The 14,870-nt window shown below is 45.9% G+C and overlaps 1 protein-coding gene across 1 annotated transcript in view; it reads left to right on the forward strand.

The window, feature by feature from the left end:
* The window catches only part of LOC119444362 (sodium-dependent proline transporter), a 24,777-nt gene extending 21,620 nt beyond the window's left edge, over nt 1-3,157 (forward strand). Inside the window, exon 8 of the mRNA XM_037708769.2 lies at nt 2,857-3,157. Within this exon, the coding sequence (XP_037564697.2) occupies nt 2,857-3,069 (213 nt within the window). The 3' untranslated portion in view covers nt 3,070-3,157. The remainder of the gene's footprint in view (nt 1-2,856) is intronic.
* Nucleotides 3,158-14,870: the final 11,713 nt, after the last annotated feature.

Here is a 14,870-nt window from a genome sequence, read left to right on the forward strand (position 1 = left end):
AACCCCCCCGAAAACCCCTTGTGATAAGGAAACTGCAAGGCGTGGATACTGTTGCGAAACTTTGAAAGGATCAACCGAACGGTTCCTAGCTATTCCACGTACTCAACGCCAGGAGCGTCGGGATTTGTGTTGAAATGCGACAGACAGTTTATTATAAACTATAAGCGCTATCAGTCCTGAAATTCTGTTTAAAATTGCATTTGTACTCAGTTAGGGCGACAATTATTGTTTTAGCGTGCTATATATGCTGAACCTTCGCAGAGAAGGTGGTAGCTTAACTCATTAAAATAAATATTACCATAGGTGACCGCTGCGTCATAGATACCGGTTCAAGCTCAAGTTCAAGAGCTCAAGCGATGTACTTGCCGATCTGTCAGCAGACTCAAACTGTTGTTTCAAAGATTTTCTGTCCCACATAAATTATCTCTACTATTCATTTCCTCTCGAAAGAATTCTGGCAGCAGTTGAAGGTCACCGTTCGTCATGTTGCTTTCCTAGTGCTTGTAATTTACTTGCGCTGTTCAGAATGAGTTCCCAACTATGTGAAAAGGAACACATTGCTGGTTAATGCAGTATTGGAGGAAACAATGTTCTGAGCAGTCAACTGAAGCTGCTAATAATGACTTATTATGATAGACGGAATGAAACTACCAAATTGACAGAACAAGAAATGGCAATCGCACTTTCGTGCGACCATTACTATATAATGGCAAAATCGTGACACAAATAGCAAAGGGACCAATACTGAGTATGACATCGCCACAAGCCGTATCAGCTGCAGTCCCAGACAAGTTGCACATGTGTGCACACCTGTGCTGCTGTACATGCGCGGAACTTCGTGGACATGCTCGACGGTTATAGAATATGGAAAATAGGTGTCGTAACTCAAACTTATTAGAGCATATGTAGATGGGCGATATACCAGAAGTGGCGCTGCAAATGGAAATGCGTCAGCTAAAGGTCACGTTTTGTTTGGCGGGCATGCTGTGGCTTGTCGATATTCCGCAGGGTGCCGCGTACTCGTCTGTCTACTACCGTGTCCGACGGAAAATTGTCCGTGACGAGCTGGCAATAAATGGTGGCAATATACTGTCGCACTCTTTCCAATGACATTGTTTTGCTGAAAGTTTCAGAAATAGCAAATACGAAAGTTCTCGCTTTGCAATAAATATATATGCAGAACCTCTGCAATGTTCCTTACTTGGCTTGATTAAGATCGCGTGTTATATTAATGTGACCAACAGTTGTTATAGTGTTACAACCTAATATATTGAGAGTTCGTTTTGCAAGTGATTTACCTACCCCGCCTTTCGCCTTGTACTTGATTTCGGTACATGCACATGTTTCGTTGCTTGTCGGCAAGTGGTTGTGAACAAGAGATCTTCGATCACTGGTGGCCTCAGGTGCGAAAGGCCTTTCTTGATAAAAAAAAAAATCGCAGTTCCCTCCAAAAGGCGAAGCATCGATTGCGATAGCAAATTAGTGGACAGCTATAGGAAGTAAGGATAGTAATTTTATCAGCCTTTATAACTTTGTAAACATAGGCATACTAACTAAATTAACAAGCTTTAATTGTGTAACATGCGCACAGGTACACATGAACACATCTCAGTCGATGACCGCGGAAACTCGCTGTCAATATGCTGGAGTGAGGAAGAGCGGCAGCAGAAGCGAGCGAATTGACCGTCGTACTGCGTCTCGTATCAACACGACCTAAGCTGTGGAAACCCAGCGCACAGCGTACTGTGTCCCCGATGCAGGTGGCTTTCAAGATACAGCGTGCGGCTTCCCGGGTGGCCCGGAGTAGAACGCGCCCCCTCTCTCCCTATCCTCCTCACGGAGCCTTACTGCTCGAGCCGGGCGGAGTAGAATGCGCCCCCCTCTCTACCCTCCCCCTGGATCGTTGTGTGCGACGGAAGACCGCGCGCTTCCTTCGCGCTTTCCTCCCTTGCGTGCGCGAAATTGCGCCGCGATCGCCGGCTCACCCTCCCAAGCTTCCACTCGCACATACAGCATACTGCGCGTGAAGATGATTTTACGCCCTTAGCCTTTATACGGAACCTTACGGCGACGACGACGCCGGCGGCAGAAATGCGCCTTGAGTGTCCATATAATTGATATCGCAATAAAAAAACGATAGTTCCCTATGTTCAAGTCTTGCAATACGAATACAACATATTACCACGCGTCTTCAAAAGGGGGCTGACGACGTTTATTGAGAGCGGCTGGGCTCTGGAGAAAACGGCGGCGAGAGCTAACTATCGAGTGGGACGGTTTAGCACGTGCACTTCTTTCTTCTTGCGCCTCTACGTTTGCCCTATTCCCACTACTACCGGCGACAATATATTATTCAAAATACAGATACAAAAAATTGTTGCGTGAGTGTTGCTTGCTCCACGCTAGACACTGATTACAGCACCGAGCTCTGTGATTATGTAGATTTGGCCTGTGACACGAACGTCCTAAGTATTTACATCAGTGCAACAGCATAGCACTTCAGTAACCGACAGCAACTGTGTTCGAAAAAAGAACACCGCTGAAGCCAGCGTTTTGACACTTGTCTTTCTCCACTTTTCGAAACGTTGGCTGCAGCCGCATTCCTTCAAGAACTGTTGGTAAATTAAAGCCAGCATTTTGTCTGTTAACTTGTCTCTTGTGTGGATTTCCACAGCTGTCGATTGATAGAAGGAATCGCTGAAGTGTGCAAATAAGCAATGTGTGAGCCTTAAACATGTACATCCTTTCATACGGCACTGTCTTTATTTAGGTTGTGCAAAACTAAACGTCTTCTCAATACGAACGAGAGGGCGCCTTTCTTACTACGTGTACCACGGTCCTCTCCGCTCCTTTACGCAGTACCCAGCGCGAGCATTTCAACCCGAGTACCACTGGGAACCGAATACACCGAACCGAGTGAATGCCTACTTCGAGGAGCTTGAGGAACAGGGTGACTCGAGCGCCGAGGTCCAGGGCGTCCTCTACGATGCAACTGAGGCGCTCGAAGTGTCCCTCGATGCCGGCGAGCCGCTCGCTTACAAGCCGCACATGGAGGCGATGACTGATGCATAAGTAGCGACGTGGACAGCGCCATGGCTCGTCGACTTGACAAAGCTTCTCGCAAGGACTGCTCTGCGGCTCAATGCAGGCTCTAAAGCACTTTTTTTTTATGAGCGTATATCGTCGCTTGCTCCACGCCCCTGATTTCAATAACGCGATTTGTTTCTCCTGCGCTGGTGTAGGTGTGTGTTCTGATAAACACGAGCGAGCGAATTCAACGTATTTCCGTTCGAGAATGATGCGTAACGGGGTCAGCTGCTCATTCTCTCCAGATGAATACGGAAAACACTCTCAGCAAAAGTCAGAGTTACCAATCAGGTGTTGAGTGCATGAGCGAAATAGATTGATTGGAATAATTGTTCACCATACTGTGTAGGTATTTTTTGACGTGAACTATAATATATAACCCAATGTGTCGCGCTCTGTGTGCGTTAACGACACCTAACGCCGATATGCAATACGGCTTCTCGGTGAGTGTTTCACGCTCTGAATATTTTTATCTGCAAAAATTGCTATATGTGCATGCCAGTGGAACCAAAGAAAATTGTAAAATTCTTGTCTCTGGCAATTAATTTTTGTGCTCTAGCTCTAGTAACTCGAATATTGTGCTTGTCCATTTATATGCCCATGAAATGAGCGCATAAAGTTGGAAGTATCCTTGCTCTATTTGCGACCCAAGTCCAGCTGCGCATTCGATGTGCATGGATCTGTTACGTTCTTCAAGCGCCTATGCGTTTAGTTGGGTATGCAAGTTTGGGTATAAATTCACTGTGACACGTAGACGTTTGAAACAATGCCAATCTTACACATCAGCAATGGCACCGTTGAATACCACGCGGTTTTACATTAACAGGCCTGTCTGTCTTTATAGATAACTAAGGGTTGACTTTAGTTTTACGAGTGTGTATCGACGGCGAATATCTAAACCATGTTCTATTTGGGGTTAACATTGTCCTGTTCGGCAACATTGCAGATGAATTGCAACAAATAATTGAGGACCTTACCCGGAGAAGTGTAAGAGTAGGACTGACGATTAATAGGCAGAAGACTAAGGTAATGTTTAATAGGCTCGCAAAGGAGCAAGGATTCATGATCAGCAGGCAGGCTCTAGTGTCTGTGCAGGATATGTTCACTTTGGTCAATTACTAACAGGGGTCCCTGATCATGAGAATGAATTTTACAGAACAATGAAAATGGGTTGGACTGCATACGGCAGATGTACCTGCCGTATGCAGTCCATATACGCCTAAATGACGCATTTGGGTCTGATATCAGTGGCTGAAAGGCCATCATTTGTAATGTTCCCTGAAGAGTGAATAGATAAGTTCTATTGGAGCACTGCGTAATCGTTCACAGTTCTTTGTACCTTTTTCCGCTTTTCTTAAAGTTTACAAATTCAGTACCTATGCGAGACTCGGGTGCGTCTCACGCATGTGACCTGGCGCAAACTGCTCTCCATGTTAGCGGACAATTTTCTGTGTCAGTTAAGGGGAAGCTACGCAGGCAAAGCGGACAGAAGTCAGGGTGCTCCTGAAAAAAAAACTTGGCCGCATATATGCTTGCTTCGCTACAAATGACGTCGAAAACGATAGTCTTCTGCCGCCCCTGATACGTAACATCCTCTATTCTCCCCCTTTCACCCCTCACGATCTTCCCCTACTCTCTCACTCGTCCCATGATGGGTGCAATAGGAGGTTTTGCTGAATTCAATTAAAATTTCCCGCGCTCGCCCTGTTCTCGCGCCATCTGTTGGAACCTTTTATTAGTGTTGGCTTAAAGCCGGCTACAGAGCCGCGGCTCCACTCTGCTTGTTTTTAACGCGTGGCGTCTCTTCGACCCTATTTCTAACGCTTTGATTTTTCATTTACTAACGTATAAACCAGTCCAATGTGTATTCTTGATTAATGAACGCTGCGGATCACGGTTATGTACATATAGTTCCCTCAAATAGGCCTGAGGTTTCATTTGCGCTTTATAATATTGACGTGTATGACCCCGTGCCACCAGTGCACGGTGGTTGGTTTCGGCCGGGCGGTTGAATCGAGTGACAGACAGACAGACGAAACGCGACCCCCCCCCCCCTCCCCTCCTTATTTACAGCAGCAAAACAAAATGCACCGCCAAGTGTTAAATTTGACCTACCTTTTCTGCTCTTCTGTTTCACACCTAGGCTAATGACCCCTTTACACATGAAAGCTACGCTCTTCCATCATCTGTTGCCACAAGCGAAAAATTCTGTCAAATTATTTGGCACGGTAAGACATATGCAGAAACTCGGTCCCCGTAGAATTCGCTTCATTGGCACAGAAAGGTCGACGCACAGAGGCTCGCGACGACGGTGGCGTGCGAGTACAGTGTGCTAGAATAGGTGTAGTGGGCTCAGATGACGGCTCCGCTTGAGGCCCTTGATGTCGCCCCCGAGAGATGCCGCTACAAACATTTTCACCCGAAACGTTTTGCAGTCCTGCGCCTACACTATGCGGGTTCTGTGGGTTATTTCACCGCATAGCGTAAATCTAGATTAGTTGTTGCTATCTGTATTACCGAAAAGGCGTCACTTTGTATTTTGCGCTGTATATTAAAAAAAATTTGACCATTGTGACTCCGACGGCTCGGGAGGCATTATCGATGACCTCGCGAGTACATGAATTTGAGTGCTGGTTCGCCACCAAAGTGGGCAGCTTGCGGTAGTTTGTAGCAGTTACTGTGACGATAATGTGAGCGCGAATTCGTTTTATCTACATCTAGTACCAGTAATCACCGTCTAATCGTCCACTGCGGTCCACTAAGGCCAGCGTCGAACGTGCGCTGCTCTCATTAGCAGTGGACCGTTGCCCAAGCTCACCGCACTTGTTCAAGTTGCGGACAGTTTTCTTGCGTTCATAAATGCGACGTGTGGGTGCACATCGCCGGAAAGAAAATGCGGCGCATATATTTATGAAAAATTATTTTCCTTAAAATATCAAACAAGCTTATTTCTAATTGTACACAATTTTTTCAGCAATGATTTCAGTGAGCAGGCGACAATCTCCTCTGAACGCATAAAATTGCTTTTATTTTCTAATGCACATTTAAGTTTATTAGGAACAGCATTGAAAGAAAAACGATGTACAATATTTTTGCAGGAGTGATAAATAAGCAAAATAAGCCCAGCCGGAGAATACTCAAACAACTGCACATATTCCAAACATATTACAAATCTCACTGTTAGTGCATGCAGGAAATATTTTTTTACAATAACAATGCTTACAAAACAAAACAAAGGAGGAGGAGGAGGAGGAATAAACTTTATTTGTGTAGCAGATTTGCGAGACCTAGGCGTCTCTACCTAGATGACGGCCTCGAGCCCTTGGGCTCTGGCGGCATCTTCGGCCTGCTGGATTGCCTTAAGTTGGTCTTCCGGTGCAGAGCTGAGCAGCGCGGTCTCCCACTGCTCTCTGGTCTTGTGCGTTCTATTCTGTATGGGTGTCCCAGGACAAGCCCAAACCATATGTTGCAAGTCCGCCCTTTCTTGACAGAATCTGCATCTATCGGTGTAAAGTTCTGGATAGTAGCGGTGGTAGGCCACCGGGTTCGGATATGTTTCTGTTTGCAACAAGCGCCATGCTGTCGCTTGCCGTCTACTTAGCGAGGAGTGTGCCGGGGGGAAACGGGCCCTGCCCAATTTATAGTGTTTGGTTATCTCTGTAAAGCTGGTCATCCGGTCTCTCTCCGTTCCCAGTATTTGCGTGTTACCTGCTCGGTCGTCAGTTCTCGAGCCAGGTTGTGCGCAATTTCGTTCCCGGGAAGGGAGGAGTGTGCGGGTGCCCATATGATGTAAGCTTTTCGATCTTCTCGATAATTGGCTAAAATTCGTAGCGCTTCCGGCGAGATTCTTCCTTTGGCATAGTTTTTGACGGCGGTCTTGGAGTCGCTGACTATGATGTTGGCCTCCGTGGAGGCTATTGCCAGTGATAAGGCAGCCTCCTCCGCCACCTCAGCCTTTCCTGTTTTTACACTGCCACTAACTCTGGAGTCACCCTCTAGACTGGTAGCAACTATCTACATACTCTATTTGTGTATTCCGCCGCGTCCACATAGACCACGTCCCTAGCACTACTGAATTTTTTGTGGAGAGCTCTTGCTCTTGCGATTCTTCTATCTTCGTGAAACTCCGGGTGCATGTTTCTGGGGATTGGGAGTATTGAGAGATTTTCCCTTATTTTCCTTGGGATGTCTCCTCGCAGTCCGTGCTGTGCTTCGTAGGATATTCCGATGTCGTTTAATATGTGTCTGCCCGTCAAACTCTGCGTAAGTCTTTCATACTGCGCCACTCTCTGGGCCTCAATAAGTTCGTCTAATGTGTTGTGCACGCCGAGTGCTAGCAACTTCTCGTTTGACGTATTTGCTGGAAGTCCCAAGGCTTGCTTACCATTTTTTTTCTCACAGAGCACACACAAGACACAAAGCACTTACAAAGATACAAAGAGACAAAGAGCATGCAAATACAAAGAGCATGCAGATACAAAGAGCATGCCTAAGAATATGGAGTAAGGCGAAATGAAAAAAAGAAAATATACAAGGAAGGAAAGACTCCTCAAGAGTTCAAGTACGGTGTTGGTCCGTTCATGCCCTTTTTTATATGGTGCACCACCGCGACATGTAGGCTTCATTCGCGTTGATATATAATGCTTTTATTTTTTTAGATCTGCCTGCCCCCTCTTAATTCAAAACAAACTTAACTTTAATTGAAATTTTAAAAAATGGAGAAAATGTCTTAAACGTGTACTGCACAGCTTTCTCATTCGATTTTACTTATTTGCCGGTGCTTAGCTGCTTCCCTTCTCCTACGTTGCTCTAGGTTGATGCCTTTCACGAAAAAATGGAGCCGTGTAGTTAAATAGAAGCTGATAATACTTCGTGTAACTTCAGCTGCTCATTGCATTGCATTGCTTGCTCATTGCAACCAATGTTGCTCGTGCACCTTGCCCTCACGAGGGTGAGTATATCCATAATACTGTCAGCATGCAGTTTTTGCTTGCTAAATCATTCTGTAAACAGGCTTTCAAACGTTTCCACAAAATGGAAAAGTGCACTGGAGGACTAAAGAAGACCTCCATTATCCTTCTGCCGTGTATACATCGCAACGTCAGAGCTTTCTGCAACGGATGACTACGTCAAAGTTTGCATACATGGGTCACAGTTCTTTTTTTTTTTTCATTATGCACTTCCGTGCAGCATAACCAGCTACATAGTAAATTAGGCGTGAATCGCTTCTCTCTACATGCTTGTCATGATCGCCAGGTGACGACAAAGCTGCCTCTACTGCAGGCAAATTTCCTGCATCGATGAGGCTGTCAACCCGATCCCAAACGGTAGTCTTACGAGGACGACTGCTTCCACTTCCTTCAATTTCTAGCAGAGCACTCAAAGCACATGGATCGGAATTTCCATACCTTACAGTTTTTACCAAACTATAGAAGGACATACAATTCATGGTAATTACGGAATTGAGTGGGCGTAGGGTTGTCGTTAGAGCCAGAGGATTGGCGAACAATACTGAACAAGTCTTCTAGGGGGTCTTGACTAAGTCGAGATGTCATAAGGTACTTGAAGCCTAATTAATTAAGGTACGACAGAAGTTCAAGTGTGCTTGACAGGGTGACCCGCAAACCGACGGTTGTTGACTCACTGACAAATCGCCTGGCTCGCTACACCTGCGTGCTGTTCTAAAGCTGTCAAATATATCAAAAAGTCTAAAATAGCTGCGCTGGAAGATGAGTCTGGCCGCAGGGCTCTGGCTGGGTACCTCGAGGTCATTACAGTGATTAGGGAGTTGATCCTCCTGGAAGAAAAAACATGACATTTGTCAATGTCTTCGGCAGGACCTACCTGAAATTGATGTATCATAAAATACCAAAGAGCTATGAGCGGCCATCAGGTGACTATGTAAACCACAAAGCTAATGCACATTTTGTTGCCATCAGAAAAAAAAGTAGATTCAACTTTGTAAGCTAGACTGCGCTCAATACAAGTACCTGAAAAATTCTTGTGTAGCTTTGATGCTCCCAATTTTTGCCTGTATTTCAGCCTTGTAGAGTTGAAGACCTTGCAGCACTTTTCCCCAAAGAGCTGAAATGCGAAGCCAACTAATTTTCTCGAAGGCATTTGGCTGCAGATGCCTGGCATAGCATTACGTGTCACGCTACGGGAGTCAATATTGAAAGCCTATCTGTTTAGCTGCATTGAAACCTGGAAGAGTAAAAAGCAGAATAGGAAACAATGAATTTATATCACTTCTTTATCTTAAAATTAGACAACACCTGTGCTCAGTGATTAAATTTCTCGAAAGGTCAACATTATTAAGCAAACAAGACACACTTACATGTCCATCCGGTGTACTGAAGGGGCACTTCAGCAGGCTGTTACTCAAGCATTTAATCAGGTGAGGAAAATCTGATGTGAAGTATAGGTGGCGACTGTCGTCAATGGGATACTTCACTCCGCATTTCACACTGCTTGCTCCTCCTCGGACACCTAGTATTCTCCATATGCGTCGATTCCAAGTCGCGCCGTCACAAGTTACAAAGTCCACAAAAAGCCCGCTGTTCTCTGTTAAGATTGTGGCTTCTACAATTACCTGGGCTAGCAAGTCTCCCTTCATATTTCCAGGGTGTTCCTTCAGTCCGCCGTTGTCGCTTGCGTTCGATGTCTCGAGTTCGCTCGGCGGCGTGGTTAGCAGCATTCGCTCGCCATTGCCGCTTGCGATTTTTCAAAATTAAAGTGCTTAGAAATTAAATCTGTCCGTTACGTGAGACCATGAATGGCTCATACGCCCGCAATGCTCATAACCCCGTGAACGCGGCCTCCCCATTTGGACGACAGAAGAGAAGTGAAATTCTACGCTGGAATGATTAGCGGCAACGCTCTCAGCCATGGAAGCAGACGACGACGACGAACGCGGGAGCAGTAGCACGAGCGCGTGCAGAGCACGAGGACGAGCCAACGAGCCAGCTGCGGAAGAAGACAACGACGTTCGAGCGAATGGTGATGATGATAGTTTTCTGTACACAAGCGATTTCGCCTCGCCGTATACAATTTCGTTCTAAAATTGCCTGGGATATATCGTAGAAATCTTGCGCAAAAGTGAAAGGAGAGTAAATGCATACGCTGTTATCTCATGCGGTCTGTCTTACACGAGCGTCTCCGCGTGAGCCGGTGGCCTCGGCTAACCGCGCCATCCGAGGACGGCCTGGCGCCCGCTCCGCTTTAAATCTTTTTTTTTTCTTTTTCTTTCTTTGCTGGGAAGTTCGCCGAACGGGACGGCTGGAGAAAAACCTGCCAGCGCACGCAATCTCGGAGGCTATTGAGAGCACTAAGCGTCGGCACGGCAGAGGGTGACAGCGACGAAGGCGCTTTATCCCACCCCGTTACCGGATAATTATTATTTTGTTTTCATTATAGCCTAATAATATCCTTCGGTGCCGTCTATTACAACGTGTTCTCGGCATGGAGAGGTATAATTTGTCTCATGTCCATACTACATCTACAAGTCATCTATCCGGCCGGCTTCTTGTTCTGAAAGTGGCGACAATATACCCAGATGCACCAAGCCCGTGTAAAGCGACCTAGTAAGACCTAGTCTTCAAAAACCGCCGCAGTAGCTTCGCGGCTATGGCGTCGTGCTCCTGATCACAATGTCGCAAATTCAATCCCGATAGCGGCGGCTGCATTCCGGCGAACCCGGAATGCATAAACGCACATGTACAGGGTCGTCCACTTTTAGAACGAACACGGCGCCGCGTGGCCGCGCCATGTGCGCTGGCGCTCCGCGGAGCACGGCCACACGGCGCCGTGTTCGTACTAAGAGTGGACGACCCTGTACCTCTAATGGGGTGCACGGTAATGGGACACTAAAGGGTCAACGCGGACTGTTAAAACACCATTTCAGAAACCTCACAGCGCTTGTTTCGGGCAAAGAAAAGATTTAAGTTAACACTTTCGTGACCGCGGGAAAATAGGGAAAATCGCGTCTGAAGGGCTCGCATACCTTTAGCTCAATTCAAATCGCACGCCTCCGAGCGGGGAGCGATGACATTGCATGCACCATCCATACGCTTTAACGCCGTCGTTGAGTGAGGCGGCGCTGTGGTATTTTGCGCAAAACACAAATGCGTGGCCATGGAGAAAGAGAGCGAAGACAGGCCGTTGGATTCGTGGCTGCTGCTGCTCTTGGTCACGTGGCGTAGAACGTTCGGGCATCCGCGACATCCGGTCGCAGCAATCTCTGCTACTTGCAGTTTGTGTGAGTTTCGCGCGCCAGCAAAACCAGCACAGCACTACGGGATAGCGAAACCACTGAAACGCGAAAGCAGCAGGAGGCGCAGAGAGGAGTGAAAAGGAACCCTTTCGACCGTCCCCGTCTTTGTCAAGGGTAACGTCAATGAGTTCTTTTTTTCTAAATTTCGATTAGAACTGGAGAAGTCTTATATTTCAATGCAATTATTTTTTGTAACGAGTGGTTGAGTGCTAATGACGACATTTTAATGAGGAATGCTTACGTACCTGAATGTCGCGGAGAGTGCCAAATCGTGTCGCGTGCTTTATTTAATTCAATTTTTCTATTACTAAATCTGAGTTAACTATAATATTGATAACTTGACCTAATATTTATACGCCTTTAGCGTCCCCTTAACAAACACCAGGTGGTGAAAATCATTCTGGAGCGCCCCACTGCGGCGTAGCTCATAATAACATGGGGATTTTAGCACGCTAAACCCCACAAGTTCACGCCTAGAAAGAAACGCTGTCTGCTAATAATGTGATTAACATTGTTTGCCTACCTCAGGCATTGTGCACCCATCTATCTATCTATCTATCTATCTATCTATCTATCTATCTATCTATCTATCTATCTATCTATCTATCTATCTATCTATCTATCTATCTATCTATCTATCTATCTATCTATCTATCTATTTATCTATCTATCTATCTATCTATCTATCTGTCTGTCTATCTATCTATCCATCCATCATCCATCCATCCATCCATCTATCTATCCATCCGTACATCCATCCATCTATCTATCTGTCTCTGTTTTTAAATATCTAGATATTCTTTCAACGCAAATACTGTGGCTCAAGTGGTCAACTTGCATGGTTCACTAGGTTGTGCTCGTGGTCATGGAGCATCGTGTTCGTTCCATCGTCGTCACTGCAGCTTCATCATCCGGTTTTCGTCATGCCGTTGTGGTCGCGCCATCCATCGCTACACAGTCTTCTCATACCCTAGTCTTCATCCCATTGTATTCGTATTGTTATCATGACAGCATCGTCATTGCGTCTTGTCATATATTGCAGTCGTGGTAGTTCCATTATTGTCATTGTTGGAACTTTGTCTTCCCACTCTCGACGTGCGCCCTCGTCGTCATTATATTATATCCACACTGTCGTCTTTATACCATTCTCGTCATGGCAACATTGTCGGACTGTCGTTTTGCCATCGTCATCACTTGAGAAATGTATACTTGTTGTCGTGCCGTAGTCCTCATACCACCTTCGTAGTTCCTGCGGCGTCATTCCTTCTTAGTCATTGTATCGCAATTATCACGTCATTAAATAGTGATTTGGTCGTCGTTGCCTAGCCGTCGTGGTTGTTCCGCCATTTTCATTCCTGCTTCGTCATTCGGTTGTCGTCATACCGTCGTCGTGGCGCCATTGTCGCCGTACAGTTTTCGTGATACGGTCATAACACCATCGTCTTCATACGCTCGTCGTCATCCAAATGGCCCACGCCTTAAGTCGTCACGCTGTCGTCATTATACCTCTTTAATTATCTCGGAATCAACATCTCATCGTTGTCATGCCGCCGTCGTGAAACCGCCTTTGTCGTCCCATCGACGTCGTCGTGAAGTCACGCTCAAGGGCGATTTGGACAAGCGAGTGTGAGAGAAGGTGCGCTGATATCGGTGACAATGTGTGTGGCATACAGTCGAAGCAACGGAAGTCTTAGGATGACCATTACACATTCTAAAATAAGGTGTCTTGAGAAATACCGTGCGCCGCTACATAGCGTGAATGCTAATCGCATTAGCATGGAGAGGCATCACCAGATCGGGGTTCTGGCATAACGTTTTTCGTTGCTTTAACTAGCAGCAGTGCTGCGCAAGAGGTTTAATTTTTATAGATACAAGAAAGAGCACAAAGCATTTAAGTGTGTTTTCGCCGCGCAACTGCGTGAAATCTCACAAGTGTGGCTGTGCCGAGCATGCTACAAGCACCCAGGAATTCACAGATGTGTGTATAATTAGAGAAACGAAGGCGGCTCATTTTCTTTCTTTTGCTAGCGGGATAAGAATACTGATTTCTCTTCTCATTGTTTAGCGACGAATTTAGGCCGCTATACATGTTCTCTCATTGTGCAGAAATGCGAAAACAGCATCAAGAACAGAACAGATATGAAGAAGTAGAAAATACTGTTTTCATTTTGTTCGTTGGCTTTTTTTTGCGAATAGCAATGTGTCCTCATCTTTTTATAACATCAGTTTTTACGTATATTATGTGAATTATAATTGTACCTAGTGTTCTGCTGGCAATATAGCTCCAATTACATGAGGATAGTACTTGTGGACGCCTTCTAGAACTGATTCAGAACTGAGCCGGACAGGCTAGCAAGAAATGCCTAGAAGAGCGGGCTCGGAATTCGCTCGGCGCTACAGTAGAGTAACATTATTGATTTCCCTCCAAATTCGTTTTCCCAAATGTTGACTGCACGTGTAAGTTGGTAACAAATTAAAGGATGCTTTTCTTCCCGCTACCTACTTTTGTTGTGTCTGGCCCATACGCTAGGAAGGTGGTCGATGATGTCACGAATGGCTACGCTTGTATTCCGAATCCTTGGCTGCTTGTGGGAGGTAAAGCTTGTTCTGTTGTAAATATGTGACGACGTCACGGGTTCAGTCCTTAGTGGGACGATGCCTGTGGTTAAGGCTTGTAGAAAGGCAGGCCACACTATCCAAAAGGCACCGCTCGTGGTCGTCGCTTTCTGCATTGTTGGCCAAACGCCTATTAAGCGCCAGCAAGTCATGCGCCTGGATTCAAGGAGGAACAAAATACTTGGTTCCTTTTCTTCAGCGTGTTTGAAATATCTTCAGGTAAGGTAACGTCTCCCAGCACAAGAAGCTTGGCAGGCTTCGATGCTTCTCTCCTGGCTCCTTTTGGTCGATGATTAAGTGTGCAGCGCCACAAAACTCAGTAGTCTCGACAGTCGCCTGCTTGGACGCCGTGAATTTGCGGTTGGTGATCCACCCGGTGTCGGTATGGTATCAAATCACGCGCAGAGCATCGTACATAAGCGAAATTTGCTTCCGCAAATCAGACGTCCAAACAAAGGCTTAACACATCCAAAGGCTTGGACTTCGACCGGCACCATTCCTTTGTCGAGGTAATGTGCTAGGTACCGTGTGTGGCATGTTGTAGAGGCGATATATGCAATTAGAAGAGAAGGCTCCGTAGAAGACCTTTTTTTAGGAATTTGTTGGAGTGCAGCACTATGCTTTTTATGCCTATCTCATCTTAATCTGCGCCCATTCACAGAAACAAGGATGTCATCTCTCCATGCACCATATTATTATTAACAAAACGCATATCGAGAACAAAAGTGAATTATAGCAGGGTAAAGTTTTGCCAATGATGCCGCGGCTCAGGCAGATTTGACATAATGGTGCATTACTGCTGGCGGATAAGCATGATACCAGCATACAAAACAAACTGCTTTGGATTCCTAAAAAATAAATGATGGTCCACATTATGAAAAACCGCCTGTAAAATACT

The sequence above is a fragment of the Dermacentor silvarum genome, chromosome 3, assembly GCF_013339745.2.
Source record: "Dermacentor silvarum isolate Dsil-2018 chromosome 3, BIME_Dsil_1.4, whole genome shotgun sequence".
Lineage (NCBI taxonomy): Eukaryota > Metazoa > Arthropoda > Arachnida > Ixodida > Ixodidae > Dermacentor > Dermacentor silvarum.